This window comes from Phascolarctos cinereus, unplaced genomic scaffold, assembly GCF_003287225.1.
Source record: "Phascolarctos cinereus isolate Bilbo 61053 unplaced genomic scaffold, phaCin_HiC Scaffold_1;HRSCAF=81, whole genome shotgun sequence".
In the NCBI taxonomy this organism is placed as follows: domain Eukaryota; kingdom Metazoa; phylum Chordata; class Mammalia; order Diprotodontia; family Phascolarctidae; genus Phascolarctos; species Phascolarctos cinereus.
The window spans coordinates 72,565,100-72,577,586 of record NW_027555514.1 but is presented as its reverse complement, the minus strand read 5'-3'; the positions used below and the strand labels follow the sequence as shown (position 1 = coordinate 72,577,586).

Here is a 12,487-nt window from a genome sequence, read left to right as displayed (position 1 = left end):
ACACAATTCCTGGATGACATCCTTTACTCCTGTTCTTCTTTGATGTCCCTCATGCTGCAACCTGCTCGCGCCCACCATTCCCCTCTGCGTGATGCTCATTCTTAGCTCTTCAGAGGCAGTGGTATTCTAGACTTCACTGCCACGTAGTGACACTGACAAAACGTCAGTTTTGATAAGATGGAACCTTGTTTTCATGGGAAACTTGTAGTCAATAAAAGATCTTTGCCAATTGCAAAGCGGAAATTTTATCAATAACCACACTAACATTAGAGGATGAAAATTAGACAACAAGTTTTCTGATTAGTTGATTTTAACAGGCAAGCACTAACTTAGTGCCTACTTACTGCCGAAGAGGTAGGATTCTGAAACTCGATCAGAGAGCGTACCTTTTATAGAACAGGATCTCACATTTCCTAATGAAATCTGAAATCCCTGGCGAATGCCCTAAAGGGATCCTTTAGCCCTAGATCTTCAAGATGATTCCAGAGTAGTGGAGAGTCCCACGCTACATCTGACCTGAAACGACCTGAATTCAAGCATTTAGCTCAAGTCAGACTAGACAGAATGATGAGGATATTACAATCCAGAAAAGGGAACATAAAGAGAAGGTGATGGGGCTATACTGAATGACGACAAGGATTATGGACAAAGTACTCAAGTATTCCTGCCAAAGGTCAAACAGCCTTTTACCATTCAGCAAGTTTGACATTTTCTAGGAAGGAAAATGTAAGCCAGCACAGAGGATCACCTCCCAAACCAGACAATCCTACTTTCTGGAACTCCTAAGAAAAAGCTGGTCCATACCTTTATTTCTAGTGTATTTTACCATGATGCCATGCACTGGACACGTAGTTTTCATTCATTTAATTACTTCAAGGAATCTTTCATAAATGTGGTTACTCTTCCCTTCAGGGTTTGATTCTCCTCTAATTATTTTTTTTTAAAAAAGGAGACTGTTTTCAGACTTGCCATTTCACTAGCATAAAAGAAATTCTCACTGAGGAAATTTCTCCTGCCAAAGCAGAATGGCACCTATTCTACCAACTTAGAGTATTGGAAAAATGTCTGGGGTACTGAGAGGTTAAGTGATTTGCCCAAGGTGATACAGTAGGACTGGAGACTCAGTCTTCCTATCTCTCCATCCAAAACAATCTACTTAACAAATGCTCATTGAAGAACTGACTTCATGCTGCCTCTCATTAGCACTATACTCAAGATAATTTTTAAAACAGGCCAAACTTCTTTTCAGTAATCCAAATCCAATACCAGAAATGGTGGGAAAAACAGGGTCAAGGAATATAAAAGGTCTTGGGCAACTTCAGTTCTCCCCTCCTCCCCACCCCCAACAGCAATGGCAGCATGTGCTCCCAGAGATAAGTAAAAAGAGCAGTCTACCCTTTCCCAAGCAGGAGTACACATCCTGAGCATAGAAATGTCTTACTTTTTAAATGGGTCATAACATATGTTTTCTAATAACAAGTGTTGAAGAGAAAAATCACCGTTGCTTCACATAAACTATCCGACTAATTACATCTAGCAGGAGAGGCCTGTTCAGATAAACCATTATGGTGAACAGGCCATTAACACCCTGTTGTGCAGGGGTTTTCCATCTAGTTATGAATGCAGAGCTAAAGCCTCCAGGCACAGCCAATCTTTCTGATATCTAGGACAAAAAGAAGTTTAATAGCTCTTCAAGAAATCCCCAATAACTTACGAATCTAACCTAAATCAGTCCTATTAATTTATTACTTATATATAATTAAATATACTTCTATTATTATTACTGAAGGTGGAGGTCCACCATCCTGGTGCAAGCATCATCACCTCAGCCTGAACAACTGCCACTAGCCTGCTCCCACTAGCCTGCTCCTTAGTCTCCCTGCCTCAGCTCTCTCCCTACTCTGGTCCATCCTCAACTCAACTCAACTCCCTTGGCAATCATAAATCTGTCAAAGTGATCTTCCTAAACTACCAGATCTGATCATATGTCATCAGCTTATATTAAATAAATGTCAATGGCTCCCTATTGCCTCCAACATCCAATATAAAACTCTCTGTGTTTTAAGGCCATCCATAACCTGACCCCCTCTCTACCTTTCCAGTCTTCTCACACCTTAGAATTCCTACCCAATATGCCACTGTTCAATCCAGTGACACTGGCCTCTGTTCCTGTTCATTCCCAACAACATTCCATCTCCATCCCTCCTTTTCTCTGGCTGGCCCACATGACTGGAATGTTTTCCATTCTCATCTCTGCCTCCTGGCTTTCCTGCCTTTCTTCCAGTCTCAACTAAATTTCACTTTCTTTTGTTTGTTTGTTTGTTTTTGGTTTGGGGTTAAATGACTTGCCCAGGTTCACACAGCTAGTAAGTATTAAGTGTCTGAGGCCGGATTTGAACTCAGGTCCTCCTGACTCAAAGGCCAGAGCTCTTATTCACTGCGCCACCTGGCTGTCCTTCAAAATTGTACTTTCTATGAGAAGTCTTTCCAGGCCTTCTTAATCTTAGTACCTCCCTTCCGAGATTATCTGCACCTTACCCTGTCTAGATCTTGTTTACACATAGCTCTTTGCACATAGCGCTTTCCCCATCAGACTATGGGCTTCTTGAGAGCCGGGGCTGTCTTTTTTGCCTTTCTTTGCATCCCCAGAGCTTAGCACAATGTCCGGCACATAGAAAGCACTTAGAAAATGAGAGTTTGCTGATGACATAACCCATTTTGAGTTCAACAGCAGACCCTTGAAGAGAACTAAGTATTTAGTACTAGTAAAACAGTACTGGGTGCAGATTCAGTAGATAGATATGAAGGGAAATCTGCCTCCAAAGGACACAGGATGGACAAAGAGTTAACTTCTAAAGTACAAACCTATTATGAATTATGAAAGGGTGTCATAGAGATGTAAAGATGAGAAAGAACATCAGGTTCAACAAGACAGGAAAACTGAAGAGAATGAAATAATCTGAACATACAAATTCTCTCCTACTTTTAAAAGTCTATTTCTTTTTTTACCTAGAATAATTTAAGAGACAAAGATAGGGGCATAGAGAGACCAAGGAACATGGAGACACAGAGAGAGGGACAGAGAGAGCAAGACAATATGCATATAGTAGTACACATACAAGGAATCTCTAAATGGAAAACTGCCCAAATGAAACCTACTCAACAGCTTTCAATCTGTTCTCTTTTGAGACCCTCCCTAGCCTACCAACTTTACGGGGTAGTTTCTGTATCTGGCCAATGCAAAAGAAAAAAAAACCTGGGTAAGGAACATCCACATATAGGCCCCAATGCAGTTCCTTTCTGGGTTGGCCATGTTCACACTATGAACCTAAGACTTCTCAAGAATAAGATATGATCTCTACCATTCTTATACCTGAGGTAAGGAGGCAAGACGAGAAGGGGAAAGAAGGAGGGGGGGTATAGAATTTGGAACTCAAATCATTTTAAAAATATATTTTAAATTGTTTTAAATGTAACTGGGAAAAAATAAGATATTATTTAAAAATTTAAAAAAAGAATGTAGATTAAACCTAAGTGTGTCATGCAAACATTTTTCCCCCTGTAACTGGTTGTTAACATTTACCAGCACACTCCTGCTTGTATTCCAGAGCAAAAGTCAAACACAATGAAGCAAAGCAAACTTTGCCACTATTTTTCACATATGGAATTCATAAAGTTCATATAGATTTCCTTTGTCTTTCATATTTTTCACTGGCCCAGACTTTCCAACCATCCCTTCTCTCCCTTGGCAGGCCCAAATCTTCTGACAGCTCCAATTTCACCAGAGCAAGAGAACAAAAGCATCGTCCTCCATCACATAAGACTTAAAGTTCCTTCACAAGCACAGTGTCCCATGAAAATCAAATGAAAAATTGGACAGAAAGAAGAGGCAGAATGTGTTCATTTTCTTTCAGGGGCATAACAATTTCTTTCAAGCTCTCAGCATGTTCTCATTTGTCATGAATAAAATGAACCTTCTGCTGCTCCAATCCTGTTGGCGGTGCCTCATAAGGATAAGAATGAATAAATGAACAAGCACCTAGTGAGTGATCGCTATACAACACACACAGCTGCAGAGAACGGGATGTAGAAATATGAAAGCAAAGACAGTCCTTACTCTCAGAAAGCTTACACTCTGACAGGGGAGACAATACATATAGGGGAGTGGTGGCCAGCAAGTGAAAAATCTGAGGAATGCTGATTGGCACCATAGAGGAGCATATTAACAAATTAGCAAGTTTATTTGATTGTACCTCCAAACCTACAGTGGGAGAAGGGTTGCAGGAGAGGTAGGGGAGGATGGTAACATGGTAGCCAGTGAAATAGCCAGGGAATGAATGAAGTACAGCTAGAGCCAGTGCTAGGTGTAATGGACCACTGAGGGAGCCACTAGTTAGCATGCACTTCCCAGGGCAGGTGCTCCAGTCATAAAAGGGTTAAGTCCTCTAGGGCTTAGTAGACTCTGGGTTAAATCTTGGAGTCTAGACATCTAATACCAGTGGAGCAAAAAGTTCTGTACAGTTCTATCAAGCTGGAAAGTTTGGGGCTAGCAACAGACTGTTTATTTTATTTGAGGATTAGCCTGGATAAGCTCATATTGATGCACCACCGAATGGCTGATCACAAAGTAATTAATATTTTGGGCCACGTCATCTCATGAAGGCTACAAATTAAGGTCTAGACAAAGGGAGTTACAATCTGCATTACCAATGTAACCACATGAATTCTTAAAAGTACTGAAATCAAACCATACCAGATGAAGAAAATGATCTGTCTGGACAGAGGTCACGAACAATAAATTAACAAAATAATTTACACCCCTTCACAGAGAAACCACATACAACATCATTACCTAACAATTAATAAAAAAAAAATAATCCACTCTTGCAAATGGCTTTAATCCTTTAGATTAAAGGTCAAATCTGAAATACATTTAGGCTCTTCCCTAAATCAGTCCAGTTACTCAAAGATTTTCCCAGTTCAGGTAGGTGGAGTCTCCGAAGGAGTCTCTTGGGAATCCATGTGTTTCAACCCAATGTGTTAGCCATGTACCTAACAAATTTCTTCTGCGTAAGCATCCTCTCTGTTATCTGATCAACTTTTAACAAACCCATTTCTAGTTTATTTTATTCTGTAAGTTTCTCTCCCCATACAGCACAAGGTCAGCAAAGCAGTGAGATGGGGAGAGAGAGAGAGAGAGAGAGAGAGAGAGAGAGAGAGAGAGAGAGAGAGAGAGAGAGAGAGAGAGAGAGAGAGAGAGAGAGAGAGAAGTCTAGAAAGGAACAAGGATCAGTGGGTCAAGATGACCAAGACAGCTTTGCTGACTTTCTTTGGGATTGGGCAGCTAGGCAGCATGGTGAATAGAGATAGAGGGCTTGACCTGAGTCAAGCAGATCTGAGTTCAAATGCAATCTTAGATTTCCTAGCTGTGTAATCCTGGGCAAGTCACTCAACCTCTGTCTCAGTTTCCTTATCTACGCATGGGGATAATAATAGCACCTACCTCCCAGGGCTGTTGTAAGAAACAAATAAGACAATATTTATTTAAAAAGTGCTTTACACACCTTAAAGTGCTATATAAATGCTAATAATAATCATTGTTTATCACTGTTATTATTATGCAACAAGAGAATTTCTATCCTTACAGGTCAACAGTATAAACTAGGGAGCAATTGAGGATACATTTGTTTCTTTTCACACGGAATCTGCGTAATGATGTTGTTAGACCTAAGCCAGACACTGAATGTTTCTCAGGGCAGGGAAGCTACTGCCTCCAAAAAGAAACAAATTTCTGAGAGAAATCAGAGGAATGTGGATTGGAACATGCTCCTGTACAGTTTGGAAGGACGAGAAGGATTGGGACACTTCTTCCAAGAAGGAGCGGCTAGGGTTATAATTTACTTAAAGTTCCTCCTCCTCCTCTAAATAGGGTCCTGGAGGCAAACATCAAAGACACCCCAGCCAATACAATAGAGACCCTGGAAAGTATTATGTGACCTGGCAAATCAAAACAAAAGGCAGAACTTTAAGTAAAGGCCAACTGTCTACAATGCCATTTAAAAGAGCAAAAAGAAAGAGAGGTAAATAAAAACTTACCATCGGTCTGAGATTTACTGAGGAATATTGTGCTGGCCCGAGGGTGGTCTGAAGGGTTGAATTCCATGTTCAAATCTTTAAAGAAACAAAATGAAAATACATGAGCAACACTACAAAACTGACAACTGATGTTATAGTAATTGTCAGGTTTCCTAATGATTAAGTTGATCATATAGTTAGATACCCTTAAAAAAGAAAGAGGGAGGAAGGAAGGAAGGAGGGAGGGAAGAAGAAAAGAAAGGAAGAAAGGAAGAAAGAAAGAAAGAAAGGAAGAAAGAAGGAAGGAAGGAAGAAAGAAAGAAAGAAAGAAAGAAAGAAAGAAAGAAAGAAAGGAAGGAAGGAAGGAAGGAAGGAAAGAAGGAAGGAAGGAAGGAGAGGGAGGGGCAGCTAGGTGGCGCAGTGGATAGAGCACCAGCCCTGAAGTCAGGAGGACCTCAGTTCAAATCGGGCCTCAGACCAAACACTTGACACTTACTAGCTGTTTGACCCTGGGCAAGTCACTCAAACCCAATTGCCTAAAAATAAAAATTAAAAAAGAGAAAAAAAAAAGAGAAAGAAAGAAGGAACAAAGGAAGGAACCTGTTCTTGTGATAGTAAACTTTTTGGGTTTCAGTTCAGGGTCTTAGAGAAGGGGGAGGAAAGAGAAATATGAAAAATACATATATACATACACACATACATACATACAAGATAAACACTTAGGGCATCTGTCTACCAGCAATTTGCATTTCATTGGAGAATGTTTTCCTTCTACTCCAGGAGCTTGCTAAATCACAGTAACAAACAATGTAACCTGGAATTACAGAATTCTGTAGGCTCCCAGACTGAGTAGCACTCTTTGGAGAGAGAAGCATCAGTCCTTTGTGGCATAGTGTCAAGAGCACATGTTTTGGAGGACCTGTGTTGGAATGCTAGATCTGCAATTTAGTGACCTTGGGCAAGTCATTTAATCCTTCTAGGTCTCAGTTTCCTCATTTGTAAAATAAAGGATTTGAAATAGGTGACTTCTGAAATGCCTCCCAGCTCTAAATGGTTGTTCCTATGAAGAGCAGGGAACTCAGTAACTAGTCTAATTAGTGTCTCCAAACTCTACTTTGTCGAAGACTTTTCTTCGTCCAAAAGCTAAAACTTCTCTCACGAATTTGCTCTGTATTGTAGGAAAGGATTCTTTTTTCTTCTTTGACAGTACAAGCATCTTAGAATCCACTCACTGGAAGCAGTTTCTTTGACAGTACAATAAGCATCTTAGAATCCACTCACTGGAAGCAGTTTTCCCATTCATTTAAAAGACAATAAGGATTATCTAGGGGCTAGCACACCAAAAGGGGAAGAGGTCAATAGAGATATACCACAGCGACAAAGGAAGAAGCAGGGGAAAGTAGGAAAAATGCTTAAAGTAAATAGATTACTCATCAAATTAGCTTGGAACATTAAACACAGAGTTATATAAATGAGTTTACGACCTAATTCAAATTCAACCACTGCTGCAAAAAAAAAAAAAAGACAACAACCAGAGAGAGTGGATGGAGGAGGGGTTGGACAGAATGAACAATAGGGAACAGCACTGAAGAAGCCAAGGGAGATGAAATCACCAAGAAAAGAGTGGATCGATGGGGTTAAAAGCTAACAAGAGGCCAAAGTGGATGAGGACAGAGAAAAGGCAACTAGATTTGGTCATTGGCTGGTCACTGATGATCTTGTCAAGAACAGCTTCAATGGTGGGGAAGGGAAGAAGGGGGAATGAGGAACAGAAGCCAGACTGAAGTGGGCCTGTGTTTCTCCTGTGCTGATCACACTGCCTGGCACAGAGTAAGTACTTGATAAACGTTTGGTGAATTCACTGGTGAAGGAGGCAGCTTTACAAAATATGATCAGTAAACAAGATAAAGCTTTTCTTGTTTCAGAGAAGGAAGAAAAGAAATCACAACCACCAATACTTCATAAATGTAGGTTTGGCTTCGAAGCTCAAGGCACTATCATTATTTCCAAGCAATAAATAGGCTCTACACATCCCCTTGACTACTAAGCACAAAAACTGAAAACTGCTGAAGTGTGGAGGTCTCTCCAAAAGTCAATCAATTGGCCTAAATTTATTCCCTTTCTCCTGGCATTTTCCTCATCTCCTTTCCCTGGGAAGAAAAAATGTTTGTATATCTTCAGCCCTTCAGAATTCTCCCCAAAACAAGAAACATGTTGAGAGCCTTAAAGAAGAATCCTTATTTTTCTCCCCACATATTCAGGTAAAAAACTCAATTTCTGGAAAGATAGTCAAAGTGAGACAAACAACCTAGGAGATTCTGTCTGCCCACCACACCCCCTTCCAAGGAACTATCAGCATATTGCAAAAAGCAGAAAATGCTCATCATTAAGCCGCTTGTTATCAAGAGTGTCTATAAAATAAATAAGGACCAGACTGGGCCTCAGTAGCTCTGGATTCTCAGATCAACCATTTCAGCACTGGAAAGGATGGCTGAAAGTCATCTACCTTTATAAAACCATGCCTGAAAAAGCATTCCCTTTACAACATCTCTGACACGTAGTTGTCTACCTTTTGTTTGAAGACCTTCTCTTGAGGATGTCCATCCTCCTTCTGAATTACTCTAGTTATTTTGAAGTCTTTCCCAATATCGAGCCCAACCCTGTCCTTTTGCAGTTTGTACCCACTGCTTCCAACTGCCCTGTGGGACCCAAAAGAACTAATTTAACCCATCTCCCAAGGCACAGACCTTCAAATAAATAAAGGTAGCTATTGTGCCACCTCCCGCTTCTAGTAAGTCTTCCATTTTCCAAGCTTAAGGTATCTCCATTTCCTCTAACTTATTTTCAGAGGCCTTTCACCATATCAGATGTCTTCTTCCATACATGTTCTAACTTTCTTTGATGATTGCAACTGAATGCAACACTCTAGACCTGGTCTGACCAGGGCAGAGAACAACAAGATTATTACCTTCACATTCCTGGCTTTTCACATAACCTCTCTGAACCTCAGCTTCCACATCTGTAAAAGTCATTCATTCAGTAAATACTTAAGTGCTTACTATGCAGGGGTATGCTGGCAAATGTTTAACATCCAGCTTTTTTTTTTGGAGGCAATGAAGGTTAAGCAACTCATCCAAGGTCCCACAACTCATAACTGTCTGTGGCCAAATTTGAACCCAGGTCCTCCTGACTCCGTGGTCAGCATCCACTGTGCCACCTAGCTGCCCAAACAACCAACTTTAAAAAATGGCCACATGATACGCTTTTAAGTTTAACCTACATTATTAACATTTTCCCAGTGCTTTCTTAAGTCTAGACAATCAACAAAGCAATAAGTCAAATCCTGCTTTGTGGCATTTGCCATCTTCTGAGGTATAAATCTCACACTAAATATTTAGCAATTAGCTCAAACTGGTACAAACCAGATGCAGCAGAGACACATAAAGATATGAGGAGTCTAACCACATGACTACTACCATTCCATGATTCTAAGAACATTCCTTTCCTTATATAAGTGGCAGGATTTTTTGCCCCCAGTATGCCTCTGAGAAGCTATGGATCCAATTTTAATTGAAATGGACCATAAAGAACTAAAAAAAAAAAAACCAAAAACAAAAAGCCAGCCAACAGCCAGGCAAGTACCTGTGATAATGGTGTCTAACAGATTTAGACTGGTAGGTCACACAAGTGAATGGGCAACGAATGTATAGCATCAACTCTCAGGCCCCTGAGAAGGCTCTGAAGGGCTTTTAAACAATGCACTCACCTTCCTCACGGAGCCCTGGTTCTCTCTTGCTTTTCTGTCCCTTGCCTCCTTTCTCAGCCTATATCCCAGCCCTCTCTCCCTCAAATTTTCTTTTCCTATCATTTTGGAACTATGTTTTCATTAATATAAAAACTCCTTCCATGGATGTAGATTGGCAACATCCCTGTAATTTATAAGGAGATGCATAGGGCACGAACAGGTTAAGTGATCTGCTTGTGATCTGACTAGATGTCAAAGACAGAACTTGAACCCAGGTCTGACTGATTCCCAGGCCAATCATTTATGCACTATGCCAGGGCTGCCTCTAATCTCCTATGGAAAACAGCCCACTAATCATACAAGAGAAAGCAGAGACTTGAACAAGTGAAATTTTCAGTCAGAAATAATTGAGACTTCATTAGCTCTGTACCTGGATTGTTGGACTCTGCCTGGCAGGATTCATCTGGCATTCCCAGGGATTTTATCCAAGGCCAAATGACACTTTCATGTCTAGTCCAGCAACGCCTGGTTTGACAAAAAGCATTTTGTACTCGAGCCCACTAGGGAAAATGGTTATGAAAGTCAGCCCGTGCATTCCTTTACATATGTTCCTGTAGAAATCACTCTTCCTGTCATGCCTATCTGCTGGTCACACACATACTTTCTCCCCTGGCTGAGGGTAGGAAATAGAAATCAGTAGGGGATTAGGACAAAAGAAGATTGAGGGAGAAAAGGCGTTCACCCTCGGATGAGGAGATGACAATTAGCAGTTTTGCTTCATAAGAACAAAGGATCTAGAACTCCAAGGAATCTGATTCATAGGGCCTATCATAGCCTTGTTTTAGACAGGGAATGGTGAACCTAGCAAATAGGTATCACAATTTCTGTGCTTCTTGGTCACTATTTCAGTTCCTCATCAGAAGCCTAACAAGTCTTGTAAGATACTGCATTTTGTATTAAGATGAAAAAGGAATAGAAATCCCCATCACATCTTTTCAGTTTATGAAAGATTCATGGAAAATTCAAGCTGGGAGGACATTAGAGATCCTCTCATTCAACCTACTCATTTCATAGATGAGAAAATTAAGGCCCAGACAATTAAGTCAGTTGCCACAGGTTGGAAATAGCTGGTTTAGTGGTGGAACTGGAATTAAAACTCGGGTCTCTAAATCTGGGGTTCTTTCCAGCATACTTCACTCCCTCCCACCATGACAACCATCACCATAGCTCCAAGTAAACCAAATATATTAAGGGTGACTCAAACAGTAAGATAGGCAAGGCAAGTGAAGACAGAATTGGTGCCCTTCCCCAAAATCTAGGTCCACATATTAAAAGATCCGTCTCAAGTTCGGCTACAAATGTTAACTTTCAGATCCAAGAGCAGATAAGCATCTGCTGTAACACAAATCAGAGAAACCTGTAACCCTTAGAAACAATGAAGCATGGAGATTCTGAGGGAAACTTCTGAGATCACCAACTAATTCCCATTGGAAACCATGCTTAAATGTTTACAATGCTGGGGAAGAGCATTTTCAGGAGGTTCCTGTAGATTACACAGTAAAACAACATCCGAGAATACACTGTTTTTCATTTTTCTTAGATCATAGCACAGAGTAATAATTCTGACTATATGCATAGAGAAAGGGAATAAAACTCTATCTTAACTGCATGTCACTATATCACCAACAGGAAACAGTTTTCTATTTCCCCTGAATTCCAAGCAAGCACAGCCACAGAAGACACAGTACTCCACACCTTGCTTAACTCTGACAAATGGATACAAGCTGAACTTTTGACATTTAATGAAAACAAAAGACCCAGAGAACCAGGTGTTTCCTTTTATTCAAGTCTCCTCTAACAGAGAAGCTTCTGATCTTGTAAGAAAACCAAATGATGGCAAAACAAAGTTTGGTGAGGAGGCTACCCTTTCCAGCAAACATGAAATGAGTATGGAGACAATCAAGGAAGGATGGTACCCAAGCTAAGCACAGCCTAAGTGGCCCTATTTTCCAATGCAGATGCTAATTAAGAGCAGAGCTAAAGACTGGATCATACCTAAGAAACCTCCACACTAAGGCAAATACAGAAATTAAGGCCAAACAACCACTATGATCTTCTCCAACATTTCTTTCAAACAGATACAAGAATGAAAGCATTTGAAATAAAGTCACAACTTCACTTCAATGAAATTGTAATAGCATCTGTAAACATGAGAAGAAATTCAGCTTCATTAAAATTAACTTAAAGTTGTATACATGTGTACATGTACATATACATGCTATACATATATATATATATTCACATTCATATAATATATACACATACATATTTGGCTATAGTAAAGAACACTGGACTTGGAGTCAGGAGATCTATGTTAAGTGCTTAGTAAATGCTTTTTTTTTTCATGTATTCATTCAATTCAACAGTGAAGATTCACTTAGGTACAGAGCATTGTTCTCAGCACAAAAAGAAAAATAAAAGAACAGTCCTTGCCCTCAAGAAGCTTACATTCTACCTTACAGTGCAATATAAATGTGAGTTATTATGATTATTGTTTAGCCTTGAGAATATTATGATCAGGCTGACTCTGGAGTCAGAAGGACTGAATTTAAATCCCAGCTCTGCCATTTATTTCTGGCTGACATTGGGCAAGCCATGTTGGGTCTC

General features: G+C 40.2%; 1 protein-coding gene across 12 annotated transcripts in view; it reads right to left on the bottom strand.

Moving 5' to 3' along the window:
* The window catches only part of CCNY (cyclin Y), a 286,765-nt gene that overhangs the window by 84,803 nt on the left and 189,475 nt on the right, over positions 1-12,487 (bottom strand). For all 12 annotated transcript variants that reach the window (XM_020990387.2, XM_078152440.1, XM_078152424.1 and 9 more), the window contains one exon: positions 6,097-6,171. In XM_020990387.2, coding sequence (XP_020846046.1) covers positions 6,097-6,171 — 75 coding nt within the window. The remainder of the gene's footprint in view (positions 1-6,096; positions 6,172-12,487) is intronic.